The 15,636-nt window shown below is 42.2% G+C and overlaps 1 protein-coding gene across 2 annotated transcripts in view; it reads left to right on the top strand.

Annotated features, from left to right (window-relative positions):
• Window positions 1-15,099, top strand: part of samd4a (sterile alpha motif domain containing 4A) — a 40,948-nt gene extending 25,849 nt beyond the window's left edge. The window contains exons 5-14 of one of the 2 annotated variants that reach the window (XM_046855861.1): window positions 388-663; window positions 849-958; window positions 1,290-1,376; window positions 2,499-2,733; window positions 3,596-3,681; window positions 3,929-4,047; window positions 5,339-5,543; window positions 7,246-7,372; window positions 11,039-11,122; window positions 13,988-15,099. In XM_046855861.1, the coding sequence (XP_046711817.1) occupies window positions 388-663; window positions 849-958; window positions 1,290-1,376; window positions 2,499-2,733; window positions 3,596-3,681; window positions 3,929-4,047; window positions 5,339-5,543; window positions 7,246-7,372; window positions 11,039-11,122; window positions 13,988-14,016 (1,358 nt within the window). In that variant the 3' untranslated portion in view covers window positions 14,017-15,099. Of the gene's footprint in view, window positions 1-387; window positions 664-848; window positions 959-1,289; window positions 1,377-2,498; window positions 2,734-3,595; window positions 3,682-3,928; window positions 4,048-5,335; window positions 5,544-7,245; window positions 7,373-11,038; window positions 11,123-13,987 lie in introns of both variants that reach the window. The other variant, XM_046855860.1, reaches the window with a different exon arrangement.
• The last annotated feature ends 537 nt before the right edge of the window (window positions 15,100-15,636 follow it).

Here is a 15,636-nt window from a genome sequence, read left to right as displayed (position 1 = left end):
AAAATAATAGACATGCTTAAGATAAATAAATACAGTTACTGTACATCCACATCCAATGAACAGCACGCAGTGTCGCCTCTAGAGGCCGCTCTTGTATTGTATAACGCAACCTGGAAAAACTATCGGTATGGAATTTTGCAGATAGTTCCAGCAATCAACCATCGGTGCAAATTATTTTACAAAACCAATGAATTGGTCTACCTCTAGTGTTACCAGTGTAGGTCTGAATATGTGTAACTTTATTGTTTTTAGTCTACAGTCAGTCAGTATAAGCCAAGAACCATTAGGAAGTCTTTGTGATGATTTGTGCCATAAAGGTTTTTGTGTTGGTTAGATTCTGATTAGCAGTCTATCAAGCTAAATTTGTGTGTGTGCTTGTGTGTCCAGTCCTACAGTCTGCAGGTCAACACAGTCCTCTAAAGCGTTCCGTCTCTTTGACACCCCCGATGAGCGGCTCGTCCAATCAACCCCTGGGACACGGCTGGCTCTCGCAGGAGGACCTGCGTGGACGGGGAGCACCTTTGACCCCCGACCACGCCCCTCTGTCTCCTCAGAGCAGCGTGGCGTCGTCAGGGAGCGGCGGCAGCGAGCACCTAGAGGATGGCTCAGGCCTGGGCATTGCACTCCGGAGCTCATTCAGCGAAGAGGGGAGCGGCATGCGAGGTGAGTGAGAGAAGTGTACTGGAAAAGTTAGAGGAGTTTTTCACTGCATATAGTTTCATAGTCTGTACAAGGACATTAATGCGTCCAAGTAAACCTCTCTTTAGAGATAAAAGTGTGAGTTGCATCAGTTTTTAGGGGTGTAGAAGTTTCTCTGGCTTCTCAGACGTGTGCATTCTTGCCCGCAGATGTTCCAGCGTGGCTAAAGAGTCTGCGTCTGCACAAGTACGCCGGCCTTTTCTCCACAATGACCTACGAGGAGATGATGTCGCTGTCCGAGCAGCAGCTGGAGGCACAGGTGAGAGCTGTGGATATCTGTTTGTTGGGGTTAGAATTACTTCATACATGACATGCTGTTATACATGTTACCCTGGTGCGACACGATTTGGAGAAATAGGTTGCACTGGAGACTCCTTTCATGTCTGCTATATCAATGATTGTACATTTAGCATGGATACATTATTATTGCTAGATAATATTAAACCTGTGATTTTTGACTGAGCTATTGACAAAGCTGCTGCTTTAGAATATTTATCAACCAATCAGAATTGAGAATTCAGCGTCTCTGAGCACATAATTCACTATAACTATGCTTTTTTAATATTAAAATACCACAATCTCTGATGTAGAGCGTTACAAAAGGGGCGCGGCACAAGATCATCATTAGCATCCAGAAACTGAAAGAGAGACAGAACATGCTGCGGTCTTTGGAAAAGGTTTGTTCCCTCTTTTTTTTGCTTTGTTTGTGTTTGCTAGCTCTGAAAAATTGTTCTCGTGAAGCAGTAGCATTTTCAAGTGCGTCTGAGATTATCATGTTTACTAAGAATCTTAGCTACTACTAAAACGACGAGGCAAACGTATTGGGACACTTTTCTTTCGCAAATATTGCAAAGTCAGAGGTACACAATATTGTAGAATGTCATTGGATGCATCCCCTTCACTTGAGCTAGGAGACCCAAACCTGTTCCAGCATGACAATGCTCTTGTGCACAAAGCCAGCTTTATGAAGATCTGGTGTACATGGGTTGGAGTGGAAGATCTCCTGCTCTGAGATTGAAAATCTTTGGGATGAATTGGAAAACTGACTGCACCTCAGGCCTCCTCACCTACATCAGTACCTGACTACACTTCTGTATCTAATGCAACATCTTCCCAGAAGAGTGAAGGTTATTATAACAGCAAACTTTTGGCCATATAGTATTTCTAGGCTAGTGGTATCTTTTGAAATGCTCATGCTGCAAGAGATGTCTGCCTTCTTCTGCATACATGAGCTCACCAAACCTCACCATAGTCTAGTGTTGCTGTCTAGTGAATCTTAAATGTCACGACCTGTTTCAGCCTCAGCAACATCTGACAGTACAAAGACTGAATATAGAACAAATCCAGAAAGTAAGCTATGTAGAAATCAAATCTGTCTAGGACATTTGTATTTGCGATGCATCTCCAATTTTACGTCGAATGATCAAAAGGCACGTCTTTCCATGCTGCATATTTTAAACCATTCGCCCTGATTTACCAGTACACCAGTGCTCTGTGCCTGGCCAAACCCTCATAGGTGAAAACAAGCATGTAATTTCAGGAGAACTTTATCACCACATGTCATTTTACACCCTATTACGGGGCAGAAATATCCCTAACACCTGACCGTTGCTCATGCACGATTTATGGACGTGTCAAAAAATAAATAATGCAGCTTGCTATGACCTTGAATACCAATTATATCCACATCTGGTCATTTGTTTCTTGTGCACACTTTCTTTTTTGCCCCGTTTTCACCATAAATAGCATTTCTTCTATTTTCTTTAAAAAATTTTTTTACAACACTCTTTTTTTTTCAGGATGTGTTGGAAGGTGGGAATCTGCGTTCTCCCTTGCAGGAGCTCCATTATATCATTGGGACTCCAATTAAAGCGTTTAACAGAGCAGCTGAGTCTCTACAGCGCCCCCTACTGAGCGCTGAGGGAAAGAGCTCAGCCCCAGGAGTGTGTGTGAGCGGAGGGGAAGTTGAGAGCAGCACCACGCTCATAGCCGAGGGGGACATTCCTGCTCAGTTCACACGCGTCATGGGCAAAGGTACATATCAACAAACATGTTTGTCTTACTCTACTTGTGCAGACTTTCCACTGACATAACAAATAACACAACTGAAAATGTAACTAATGCTGCACTGCACTTGATTTTAAACCCTGCGTTTAACTTGATCAAGCAGCATGTAATGTTTCAGGAGTTTTAAGGGACACAACTTATGGGGACAAATTAAAGTATATTCAAATGTATTTCTGTAAAACCACTTTGTGGACACCTGACTATAAAATTGGTATGTGCTTTTTAAAAATCCCATTCCACGATTGCTGTTATAATAACCTCCACTCTTCTGGAAAGAAGTTCCACTAGATTTTAGAGTGTGCTTGTAGAGTTTTATGCTCATTCAGACACATGGGTGTTAGTAAAGTCAGGTGCTGATATAGGTGATGTAAGAAGGCCTGGGGTGTAGTCATTTTTAAAATATGACTACACTTTAAAATCATTTTAAAGGTGTTTAGATAGGTTGAGGTTGGAGCTTTATAGCAGGCCATTGAAGAAATTCCTCTCCAACCCATATAAAGCATATATTAATGGAGCCAGCTTTGTGTACTTACTCTGTCTTGAAAAGCCAGGTGTCCCAATACTTTTTACCCATAGAGTGTGTATTGTGTGTGTACACACACACTTATGCACTGTGTGTAATGGACAGGGTGTATAAATGCAGGACGAGTGTGATTTATTCGGCTTCTCAGTGTGTGTTTAAATGTTCAATGGGCGGTCGAAACAGATCACGACACCGTTCGCGTAGCTTGTAAACGCTGAGAATGAGTGAGCAAACATACATCAATCAATCTCAGATCTGCACGAAGACATGTGTGTATAACTCTGTGTGTGTGTGTGTGTGTGTCAGTGTGCACACAGCTGCTGGTGTCTCGGCCGGATGAGGAGAACATCAGCTCCTATCTACAGCTCATCAATAAGTGTGAACTCCATGAGGTGAGGATCCAACAGATTTAGAATAAAAGTCATTGTTCATTATTAATAATTAAGATTTAATAATTAAGCAAATAAATTGGTTTGGAACAATTTTTTTGAATTTATTAATAATAATTATTAGTTATTATGACATTTATTATATCATAAATGTACAATCAATAATATGCATAATCAATAAGGCGTTTGGGGAGGAAGAGGGGCTTATTAGTCACCTTTTTTTTTGGACTCCAACCACCTTTTGGTTCAGGCGTTCACAGAGACGCAGAAGAAGAGATTGTCGTCCTGGAGGCAGCAGGTGCAGAAACTAGTACGCTCGTTTCCACGGAAACCGATCCTGGACATAGCCGGATACCGTCAGCCAAGGAGGTAGAAAACGTTCACTTTCCCCAAGCATTTGAAAGTGTTCATAAGTAAATCCACCCTCACCCCACGTAATTTTATTTGTGTCTACAAATCACACTCGTGCTCTTTTAATGGTGTGCATGTAGATTCTGTATACAATACAAATTATGAATGTTTGGTCTTTTTTTTTTTTTTAGTTTTTGTGGGTGGGGATTACACTGTTTGGTACCACTTGAGTAAGTTTCATCCTGATCAATCACAAGGAAGCTGCAGCTTGCCTTTCATCAAGCTGCCACTCTTGGGGCACTTGAGCAAGGCCCTTAACCCTTTGTGCTTCAGGTTAGAGGTTGACCGGTTACTTTGCAGGAGTAGTTAATTGCTATTGGCTATCAGCAAAAATCCAGGTCTTCCGGACCATGTCATTACGAGAGCAGCCTCTAGAGGCGAATTACTGACGCCACGTGCCGTTAGATTTTTACACGCGAGACGGCGCACTGCACTGAGAGAGAATGTAAAAATTTGTATTTATTAATTATATATTCATATTTATTTTTTTAGCACATTTTAATGATTCGATACTGTTTTCTTTTATTTTTTCGTAATAACATTTAGTACTATTTTACATGGAATGTTTTTTTTTATCCAGTATCTATTAAAAAAAACACCGGTTGTTTAATTAGTTATCAGCACGTATGATCCAACCCAGTTGTCGGTATCAGTAATCCACTATCGGTCGACCTCTACACCAGGGGTGCTGTAACATGGCTGACCCTGCGAAGAAATAACAATTTCCCTGTGAAAACTGGTGCCATAACTGGTACAATTCTGGTTACGCCACTGTGTTTATTGTCGCATGAGTGGTCTAGCAGCCTGAGGCTGTCAATCAAGTCTGCTTAGTAGAATATTAGGCCATGCGCACACACACACACACACACACACACACACACACACACACACACACAAAAGCACGCATGCGAACAGTGGGTCCTTGTTTGTTAATTCGGATATGAAAAAATGTATTTGTAAATTAGAAGGAAATCAGTGTTTTGTATTCAATCATTATTACATCACTAAATTCTGATTACTATAAATCTCCAACCATTTGCTTTCATTCAAAAAAATGCTTTAACAGCTTACAAAGCGCGGAAACTCGAACACAAGATCGGAAATATGAAACAGTAACCGTACTCCTTGCTGCCGCAAGTCCTAACACGGGCACACAGTTCCCACAAGATTCCTCGCTTTTATCATGAAGTCATAGCAGTGGTATGTGACGCTAACCTGCATGTTACTGTATGTACGTGTGTTGCAGCAGCCGTGGTTTCGGGCAGTCCAACTCCCTTCCCAGCGCTGTGTGTGTGGGCAGCAGTGTGTGCTCCCGGAGGAACCTGCGCCAGTTCCCGATGCCGTCGCGAAGTCTTCCTGCACCCCGGCTCGGCCTGCTGGGCACCACCGGCCTGCTCACACACACGCCACGCAGTTCCAACAACACACCCACCAACCTGAAGCAGGGCAGACAGGTAAAACACACACACACACACACACACACACACACACACACACACAGTGTAAATGAACCTAGTGTGTTTATTGTTGTTATGAGCCATTTGTATAGTATGGATGAGCTACCTAGTGAACACTAGTATACGATCAGACAGAGGTCACACCTCGGCCATTGCCGTGATCGCATTTCTTTACTGGAGGCTGGAAAAGTCTCTTCTCCCAATAATTTTACCCGTATAGTGTATGTTCATTACAAAATATATAACGCACTTACTAGGGTAAAAATCAGTGATTTGATTGGTGTTTTCATTTCTGGAATTTGTCCTAGCTTCGTTTCTACGCTTCTTCTTTACAAGCGTTGTTTTTTTTTTTTTTTCATAATGCATGGCAAATGGTAAACAGCACTAAAGTGGTGAACCGGAGAGAAGGCACATGATCGGTCAGAGGAATCGTTTAAAACGGCCGTTTGGATTTGTTGGTTCATGGCATCGTAGCTCATTTGCATCGAATTAAGGAAAACGATTCAAATTGCTGCCGTCTGTCGCTTTGTGTAAGCACAGGGCCAGACGTCTGATTATCATGATAAGATGATGATAAGATCACTGCAATCTGGGGTCTTGTATTTTTAGAAAGGTATACAGGTACATGGACAGGCATGGAAAAGAACACAGACATACACACACACACACACACACACACAAAACCACATAAATTTGCAGCATATTGTTTCAAACATAGTGGCTGCATTCCACACATTCCACATCAGTGCTGAAATGGAAGAGTTCTTACATGTTTTTATTGTTGACTCATGTCTGTGAATTATTATTGGAAGTGCTGAGTCTGTTAGCTTGTGTGTGTGTGTGTGTGTGTGTGTGTGTGTGTGTGTGTGTGTGTGTGTGTGTGTGTGAGAGCTCTGAAACATTTTCCTACATTCGTACAATGGGAGGAAGTTCCAACCGATTCATGTCTGTGGGTTAGGGCTGTGTGTGTGTGTGTGTGTGTGTGTGTGTGTGTGTGTGTGTGTGAGAGAGAGAGAGAGGATGAGTCATAGTGAGGGAGAAAAGAAGAATGGGAGGCAGCATGGTGAAGCAAAGAGGAGGAGAAAAAGGAGGAGAGAGGGAGAGGCAGTGAGAACAGTTCATAGGCATTTCCTGTTTTGCTTGCCTCCTTGTACTAGAGGGCCGAGAAAGGAAAAGAGAGAGATTTGTGACAAGAAGAAGAGAGGGCGAGAGACCTCTGAAAAAGAGAGAGAGAGAGATCAAGACAGAAAGTGAGATCACTGACAGAGAGAGAGAGAGAGAGAGAGAGGGGAGCACTGACAGAGAGAAATCACTGACAATGAGAGAGAGAGCTGACAGAGGAGAGAAATCACTGACAGAGAGAGAGAGAGAGAGAGAGAGAGAGAGAGAGAGAGAGAGAGAGATCTCTGACAGAGAGGGAAAGTTGATGGAAAGGGAGAGAGAGATAGAGAGAGAATTGAATTAAAATTATTACCTGTGGGTCTTTATCCATTTTATTGACTCCACCTCTCCATATTTTACATCATGAGACAAGAGAAGAACTTTGTACCCAGTTGTGTTTAAGTGTTAGATGTTCTCCAACTCATTGCTCAGCAGTGTTCAGTCCTGTGTAATCTATGTAATGGAAATAAATTGGATGGAATAGATGTGATACTTGTGTGTGTGTGTGTGTGTGTGTGTGTGTGTGTGTGTTGTGTAGGGTCTCTGGTTTGCTAACCCGGGCGGCAGTAACAGCATGCCCAGTCGCACCCACAGCTCCGTGCAGAGGACACGCTCGCTCCCCGTCCACACCAACCCACACACCATGGCCATGTTCCAGCAAGCAGGTAAGAGAGATTCCCACACATACACACTGCCTGCTACACACTCAACATTTCTGAATTTCTGTTCACGGACAATTACGGCCAATTAGCCGAGACTCGTTTGGTGTCTCGGCAAATTGGTGTTGTTACAATAGCATGACTTCTGAACTTCCCTGCCTCCAATGTAGACCTAAAACGAAAAATACAGACACACATGGGACAACATTCCTCTCCCAAAACTTCAGCAAATAGTCTCCTCAATTCCCAGATGTATACAGACAGAAGACGTGATCAATTTATGGACAAAAGCTTTGGGACTTGCGACTATATATATACAGTGGAACCCGGTTATGTCGATGTCGTAGGGGATCGCCAAAAAGCATCGAGGTAACCGATGGAGATAAACAAAAATCAAAATGGCGGCAATATATTAACGTGCTTGAAATTTCTTTATGTACATGATGTGCGTTAATAAATGAGAATGTGCATGCACGTGTTTTTGGAGGGTTTTTTACACAACAGCGTTGCCGATTTGTTTGATGAAGGCATGCTATAAAAATGTACATACGTTTGTTAACAACAAAAGGCATAAGTGCACCTACTAACAGCAGAGATTTACCAGTATACAGTACAAACCACCGTCCATTCTCCATACAAACCTTTATTATATTCTCCAACATTATAAACACACAGATCGCTCAAAAAAAAAAAAACAGCGGCTGCACAGTGCCGTCTCACATTTAGTCCACATGTGGGGAAAAAAGAAAAATAAACAGTAACTAAGTTTCTGAAAACTTATGACCATCAGGCTGAAGTAATCCGCACAAACACACAAAGCAAAGTGTCCGGAAAAACTTACGTCCGCGATGCCGAGGGGAGAGAGAGAGAGAGAGAGAGAGAGAGAGGAGTTTGTAAATGGAAAAATAGGGAAATTAAAAAATACCGCGACCGGCGGCACGGCGAAGCCGGAAAAACCCGGAAGATCCAAAACCAACCCGAAACCAAAACGACAGAAAAGTCTCAAACGTGAACGGCCGAAGGGGGCGTGGCAGGTGCTTTCTCGGCCGCTTTCTCTGAAGCTCACGGTTTCAACTCCTTACCGAGAGAGCCGTGCTCCTTACCCTGCTCGCTTGGTAAGGAGTTGAAGCCGGGAGCGCCGCGCTCCCGTTCATCGCATAACATTTAACAAAAAAAATGCATATGTGCACTTACTAACAGCAGAGATTCACCAGTATACAATACAAACACCTGTAGCATCTGTAAGGTTTGATTTTTCCGCCACTTTCGCTAGTTCTTCTGCGGCTGCACAGTGCCGATCGACATTACTGACGTAAACATTTCTAATTTTTCCCCCCTTGTGCTCGAGATATTAGGGTTCCGCGACATAACCGATAAAAAATGCGTAGAAAAAGCGAGAATTTGGCGGTTCCACTTCAAAAACGTCGACTTAATAGGGTTGTCGAGATAACCGAGGGCAAGATAACCGGGTTCCACTGTGTGTATATATATATATATATATATATATATATATATATATATATATGGTTGTTTCTCAAACTGCTACCCCAAAGTTGGAGACACACATTTTATAACATTTAATTTTCACTTCACTTGAACTAGGAGATCCAAATTTGTTCCAGCATTTCAATGGAATAGAGTGGAAGATCTCCTGATCTAGAGCTCTGCCCTTAACCCTATTAAACATCTTTGGGATGAATTAGAGTAGAGGTTATTCTAACAGCAAATGGAAGCTACTTGTGAAATGGGAAGTTCAAAAAGGCACATACCAATCTTGCGGTCAGGTGTCCACAAACTTTGACCATACAGTGTATTTGATCTAACATTGATCAGGTGTGCTTAGAGATAAGCGGAAGCGAGTGATTCTGGAGAGGAGATTGAAAGAAAATAATTCTTGAAATCAGACTGGAACAGAAAACTGATGAGTTTGCATTTTCAAAAAGTAAAATTTTCATTCCTAAGCCAAATTTTGGGCAGGTTTTCTTTTTCTTTCTCTGTGCTTTATGTTCAATGTCTTGGTGGTGTCTTGGTAGGAATCCTGTAGAGAGGTCTTTTCTAGAGCTCATTAGAGAAGCCAGTGTGTACTGTGGTCATGTGAGGTGACTGTGTCTGTGTGTGTGTGTGTGTGTGTGTGTGAGCTTTAGGAGAAGAGTGTTCCACTAGCACACATTCCACAGAGAGACAGTCGCTCCCTCACCCGCTGCCAAAGCAGAAAACCTTACATCAGTGTGTCAACACTCACTTCCTGTAGCTCATCCTTCATAAAAGCGGACGATCCAGCAGCGTTGAGAGAGGGAGAGCCGTGTGTGTGTGTGTGTGTGTGTGTGTGTGTGTGTGTGTGCATGTGTAAGAAAGGAGAAAGAAAAAATAGGGCAGTTCATACAATGACTCTCTTTGTAAGCTGCAGCTTTAAAGCTTTATCCTAATTACTGTTCTATCTATCTATCTATCTATCTATCTATCTATCTATCCATCCATCCATCCATCCATCCATCCATCCATCCATCCATCCATCCATCCATCCATCCATCCATCCATCCATCTTTTTTGTTCTCTTCCGTGTTTGTCTTCATTTCCTCTCTCTACCTTTTTTTTTTTCCCTTGACTTCTTTCTGTTTTTTTCTCCCATTTTTTTCTTTGCCGTCTCATTCTTCTGTTTCTCCTCACCTTCTTCCCACTTTCCTTCTTGCCCTTTTTTTGAGCCCCTTCTTTACTCCTTTCGAGTCCAAAACAAGGACTGGAATGTGAGCGTGCTCTCTCACAAGCACCCTTTTTAACACAAAGTTAAATGATTGGATCAGATCAATTAAAGTGAGACATGGATTTAAGTGTGTGCGGTGTGTGTGTGTGTGTGGGTGTGGAGAAGCCTTAGGCAACTTGGTACCTAAAAATAGCACATGAAGACCATGCACTCGATCCATTAGTCCCTGCCTGACTCAGCTGTGTGTCCCTGTGAGAGATTTGTGAGGACACCAGGAGTGCTGACTCAGCTGAAGACTGAAGTGTTTAATACTGAAACGGATGACGCGGCACGGTGTCTTATTGCAGCTCCCTTACAACTCTCAGTAGAAGAGTAAAGGGGGTAATAATTAAAAATGGAAAAAAGTTTACTTTGCCATATATTTCCTAAGAATCCATTCTTCCTTTGATCGTACGTACTGTAGAAGTCAAGTGGCTTTAGTGTCAGTCAGTATATTTCTTTGCTCAAAGTAAATCTTCATACCGTTAAATTGCCTAGTTTGGCATATCGAAAGCTCTTTTCTTCTCATTAGTTGCCTTTTTTTTCCAGTACAGATCAAAACCATAATTGCCAAAGCACAGTTGATCTATTTGTTTACCACTAGTGCATTCTAGTGGTAAACAACCACTAGACTAACTTGCGTCGCAGCCAACAATTCAATAGGTGCCTTCATTGTACAGTCAACATGTCTTAAGTTTCTCAAATCTACAGACAGTGTGATTTGTAATGATCCCATTTAATGACTAAAATCCTACTGGCTTTTACAGTCTTTAAAAATCCATATACAAAGACAGATACCTTTCGACCAATCGTATTCAAGAATTCATCGCTGTTATTGTATATGTTGATTGGGTGTTAACTGCTACCTGTGATACTTTCGTGCTGTTTTCCTGGACCTTTATGCAGTTTGTCACGTTTGTGTTTGATCGCAGATCTGCAGGTTCCTGTGACAGAGCCAGACATCAATAATCGATTGGAGTCTCTGTGCCGCAGTATGACCGAGCACGCCCTGGAAGGTAAATCATTTCCTAGACTTTACACTACAGTGTCCCTATTATCCTGTCTAAAATGCACTATATTAACAAGGCATCTGTGTATAAGTGATGTTTATAATGCTCTGTGATGTAGTTAGGGTGTCACAGACTTGACTCATGAGAACATGAAATTAAAACAGGCCATCTTGCAGTCTTACACCGTTTATCCTCAGCGGTTTAATTCAATATTCAATTCAATTCAATTAATTCAATAATTTTTAACAAAGGACAATGTCACTTTTCAGAAATCCAGACATTTCTGTGGGTGCTTTTTGGTGTATGCTAGGGACAACCACTGACTAGTTAGTTTAGTATCAGTCTGTAGACTGAAATGTCTTGCTTGATAACATTGTAACAAATTTTTATTGGCATCGGTGGAATGAAACAGTGCACTGGTTAGTCTGATCAGCTACAGGTGAAGTCTTACTGTTTGTTTTATCCGCCCTCCTCAAATGTTTGCTCCGCTCTCCACTCGTGAACCACTGCCACAAACGTGTTTACATTTGAATGTTTCAATACCTTATAATTCCAATCATTTTATTATTTAGATGACACACTTTAGAGGCCACGTCCTTTCCTTCTTTCTGAGAAAAGGTACAAAAGCCATGCCTCTTTCAATGATACTGACAGAGGCCACAACTCCTTCACGTATACCAGCAGGTGCAGAGGCCACGCCTCCTTCACAAATACTGACAGGCAGAGTGGCCACTCCTCCTTTACTTATACTGACAGGCACAGAGGCTATAGCTCCTCCACTGTTCTTGATTGTGGCTTTATAGATATCAGGACATGCCAATACGTGGTTTGGTGTAGGCAAAAAAAATGCCGGCTGACTGGTTACTCTGTGGTCCACTTGACTTATGTTTCAATTTAAAAGGAGGTAATTTCTTTTGATATACTTCCACAACAAAGTAGAGAAATGAAAAGGGATGCCTCCATGTTTATTGTTTATTAATAGCAAGCCTTCTCTCTCTCTCAGAAAATTTCTGTATTAATTTCATGTCTTGTACAGACACTTGTAAAGGTAAAAAGTACTACGTATGTTGTTTACCGCCGACGCTGAGTGCAGCCATGTTGATTTTGACGCTTGGAGTTGTGAAATCGATTTAAAGAACCTTAGCAGAATTTTTCAATAGTGGTTGGTCGTGTTATTGACATTTGAGTTTATGAGATAACTATCGCCACTTAGCTTTTGTGTGGACAGAGATTGGACAGGATTGTGGACATGACTGAAACCTCATTTTAAATATTTCAGTATGCATCTTAATAGGAACCTGAGGTCCTTTATTTAGAAGCTATATTCAGGAAAAACCTAAAGAGGTAATCTTCAGGCACCAAAAGTGTTTTAGTCCCAACTGATGGACTATTTTATTTTGAAAAGTCAGGAATGATGTTTGTTTCAGTCTTAACCACTCTTACTGGCTGTAAATCACCACGGCATGAGAATTTCCTCCTGTGTCTTTAAGGCAACGCTCCTGTAAGGCAGTGGAAACACTGGAAGGGTACATTTTGTGCTTTGGCTTTAAATGCAAAGAGTTTGGAATGTGAACAAACATGGTTTGAGGTAGCAGCGAATACTGGCTCGTTATACTGTAAAGCACGCACAGAAAGCGTTCTTTATCAGCCGAAAGGTCTGAAACGGCATCCTCCTTAATTAGGTCAAACACTGCAGCCGTGCTTCCACCGTCAGCCCCCAAGCTGCAGAGGAAAATTACACTGTAGCTTTTGGACAGCGCAAGAATGTACTTTTCCGTCTTCGAGAGTTTCTCCCTGGTTTACTCCTTGCCGATGTAACCCGAGCCTGGAGCATCAGCCACAACAAAACGCAGCAAATCCGTCAGTCTGCTAAATAACCCCACTGTTCTGGGTGTGACTTTAGGCTGAGGGGGAAAAAAAGGTGACCATTCCCGTATAAAGCGGAGTTTTCCCTTTGCATAAAGAGGGTGTGTGTGTGTTTTTAGGAGCCGAGCTGAGACAGAGACCCTCAGTGGACAGACAAGTGCGGCTTTGTATGTTTGGAGCACAGCAAGGCACTGCGGTGAGCTCAGGAATGCCCAAGCCGCTGCCCACAGAGCTGGCTGTGTTCCTGGACCACGCTTAGCCAAAGCTTACCCCCATCCCCCTCTGAGTATTTCCCCACTACACATGATCTTAATTTATTTTATTTACGTACTGCCTTTCGGACACTTTGCGATGGACATTGACATGCCTTGCGTTATATAATTTGGCTAAGAAAGAAGACGCATGCACAGATGCTATGCCTTCTTCACTGACACTGACAGACACAGATGCCATGCCTCCTTCTCTGATACCGACAGATATAAAAGCCATGCCTCCTTTGCAGATACTGACAGGCACAGAGGACATACCTCCTTTGTTGATACTGACAGGTACAAAGGCAATGCCTCCTTTGCAGATACTGACGGGCACAGAGGCCATGCCTTCTCTAACACTGGCAGGCAAAGAAGCCAAGCCTCCTTCTATGATGCTGAAAGGTACAAAGGCCATTCTTCCTTTACAAATACTGACCGGCAAAGAGACCACACCTTCCTCACTGATACTAACAGGCACAGAGGCCACACCCCCCTCACTAATACTGACAGGCACAGAGGCCACACCTCTTTCACTGATACTGAATGACACAGAGGCCATGACCCTTCACTGATACTGACAGGCACAGAGGCCAGACTTCCCTTTCTGATACTGCTGATACTGACGGGCTCAGAGGTCATGCCTCCATTGCTGATTCTGACAGGAACAGAGGCCACATTTCCTTCACTGGAACTTATAAGTAGAGAAGTATTATAAATAAAAAGTGTATTAGTAATTGTTTTCTTTGTTTTGTAGATGGTGTCGATCGCACGTCCACTATCTGAAGGAGAGCAGGATAAAGGAGGCCAAGCTAACCATAAATGAAAGAGATGGTGGAGGGGAGGGCCCATCTACGCGGCATACACAACCGCTTTGTCCTTAAGCTCCACCCACTTGCTTATCTAACCACCAATGGAAGTTGAAGCAATGGTTGGTGGGTGTGACCTACATGCTACCATTCACATTCATCTGAAACCTGCTGCAACTGACGAGCTTCCATCATCATCATCATCGTTATCATCGTTACCATGACTACTTTTTTTCATTAGGTATTGGATATTTTTTGGGAGAAAATCGTACAGACGATCAGAGATACTGTACAAGCTTTGGTGTAGAGATGTAAACCAAGGACGGAGATATCCACTTGACTTCCTTGAGGATTGCGAAGCTGCCGAAAACCAAAAAAAATACACCTGCCAATAATCCAGTGACGCGCTAAAAGCCAGGAGCTGACCGAAACTTGCATGGAAGTTACCAAATCAAGTCGTTTACACACAGCTATCAGTTATCATCTCCAACAGCAACTTCCAGCACCAGTTTACAAGTCTTTTTTGCTTTTCTCAGATTCTCAGATTGGAAACATCCTGGCCAATCGGGAAACTGTTTGTTTTTTGTTTAAAATCTAACAAAAAAAAAAGAGTAATCTGAAGAGCGAGTTCAGGAATGGTCAGAGAGGAGAAGAAGAAGAAATGAAAGAAAGAAAGAGAGAGAGAGAGAGAGAGAGAGAGAGAGAACAGAGGGGAAAAGGAAGTGATGTAAGCATGCAGGATGTGAGGTAGAACAAGTGGGGAAAGGAATGTCATAAAAGGTTTTGGACGTCAAAGGAAGTGGGCGAAGGCATGTGGTAAGTCAGACTAAGGTGGATGGCGTTATGTTTGTGAAGGAAAAATAAATAGGGAAAAATAGGAAATCGGTAAGAATTTCCTGCTTGAAATATCATTTGCTGGGTATCACAGGTTTGTTTGCGTTTGAATGTTTTTGAAGAATCACAGATAGTGAGGGATGTGTGAAAGGCTACACCGGACTGGGGCGTACTCATTCCTGGCCTTACAAATGTTCTCAGCATGTAAATAAATACATAGACAGGATTTTGAGAGCTTTTTGTTTTGTACAATACTATCAACAATGCTGGAATGACCGGAGGAAATTTACTCACGTATGTAGCTCCACCTGGTGGCCAAATGATGTAACATGCAGTCATGTGCCTTCACGTGGACATTCAGGCATCAGTCAGGAAAAAAGAAAGAAACGAAAAAACACTAATGTGTTGATTGAAACTAATACAACTTTTTTTTTCTTTAGTGTAACCAGAAGCTAAATTAGAGTTAAGCTCAGACGGATGCTAAACCCGTCACATCTAGCTCAATGTTACAGATTTACAGAGTTATTTATAAACCAAAATCTTACCAGTTTCTCAGTGTTAAAACCGACAAACAATTTGGAACAATTGAATCTACAGAGACATCAAGACATCAGATATCCATACAGCTTACATCAAAAGAACCCATTCAGCTCTTTAACATTAAGAGGTTTCCATAAACATACTAAAAAAACGCTCACACAAATTTGTGCTACGAGGAAACGGGCGATTTATTTTCTGAGTGTTGTCTTAAGGTCAGCTAGTC

Source organism: Silurus meridionalis, chromosome 8 (assembly GCF_014805685.1).
Source record: "Silurus meridionalis isolate SWU-2019-XX chromosome 8, ASM1480568v1, whole genome shotgun sequence".
Lineage (NCBI taxonomy): Eukaryota > Metazoa > Chordata > Actinopteri > Siluriformes > Siluridae > Silurus > Silurus meridionalis.
The sequence above is the reverse complement of the archived record's forward strand: the minus strand, read 5'-3'. Positions and strand labels throughout refer to the sequence as shown.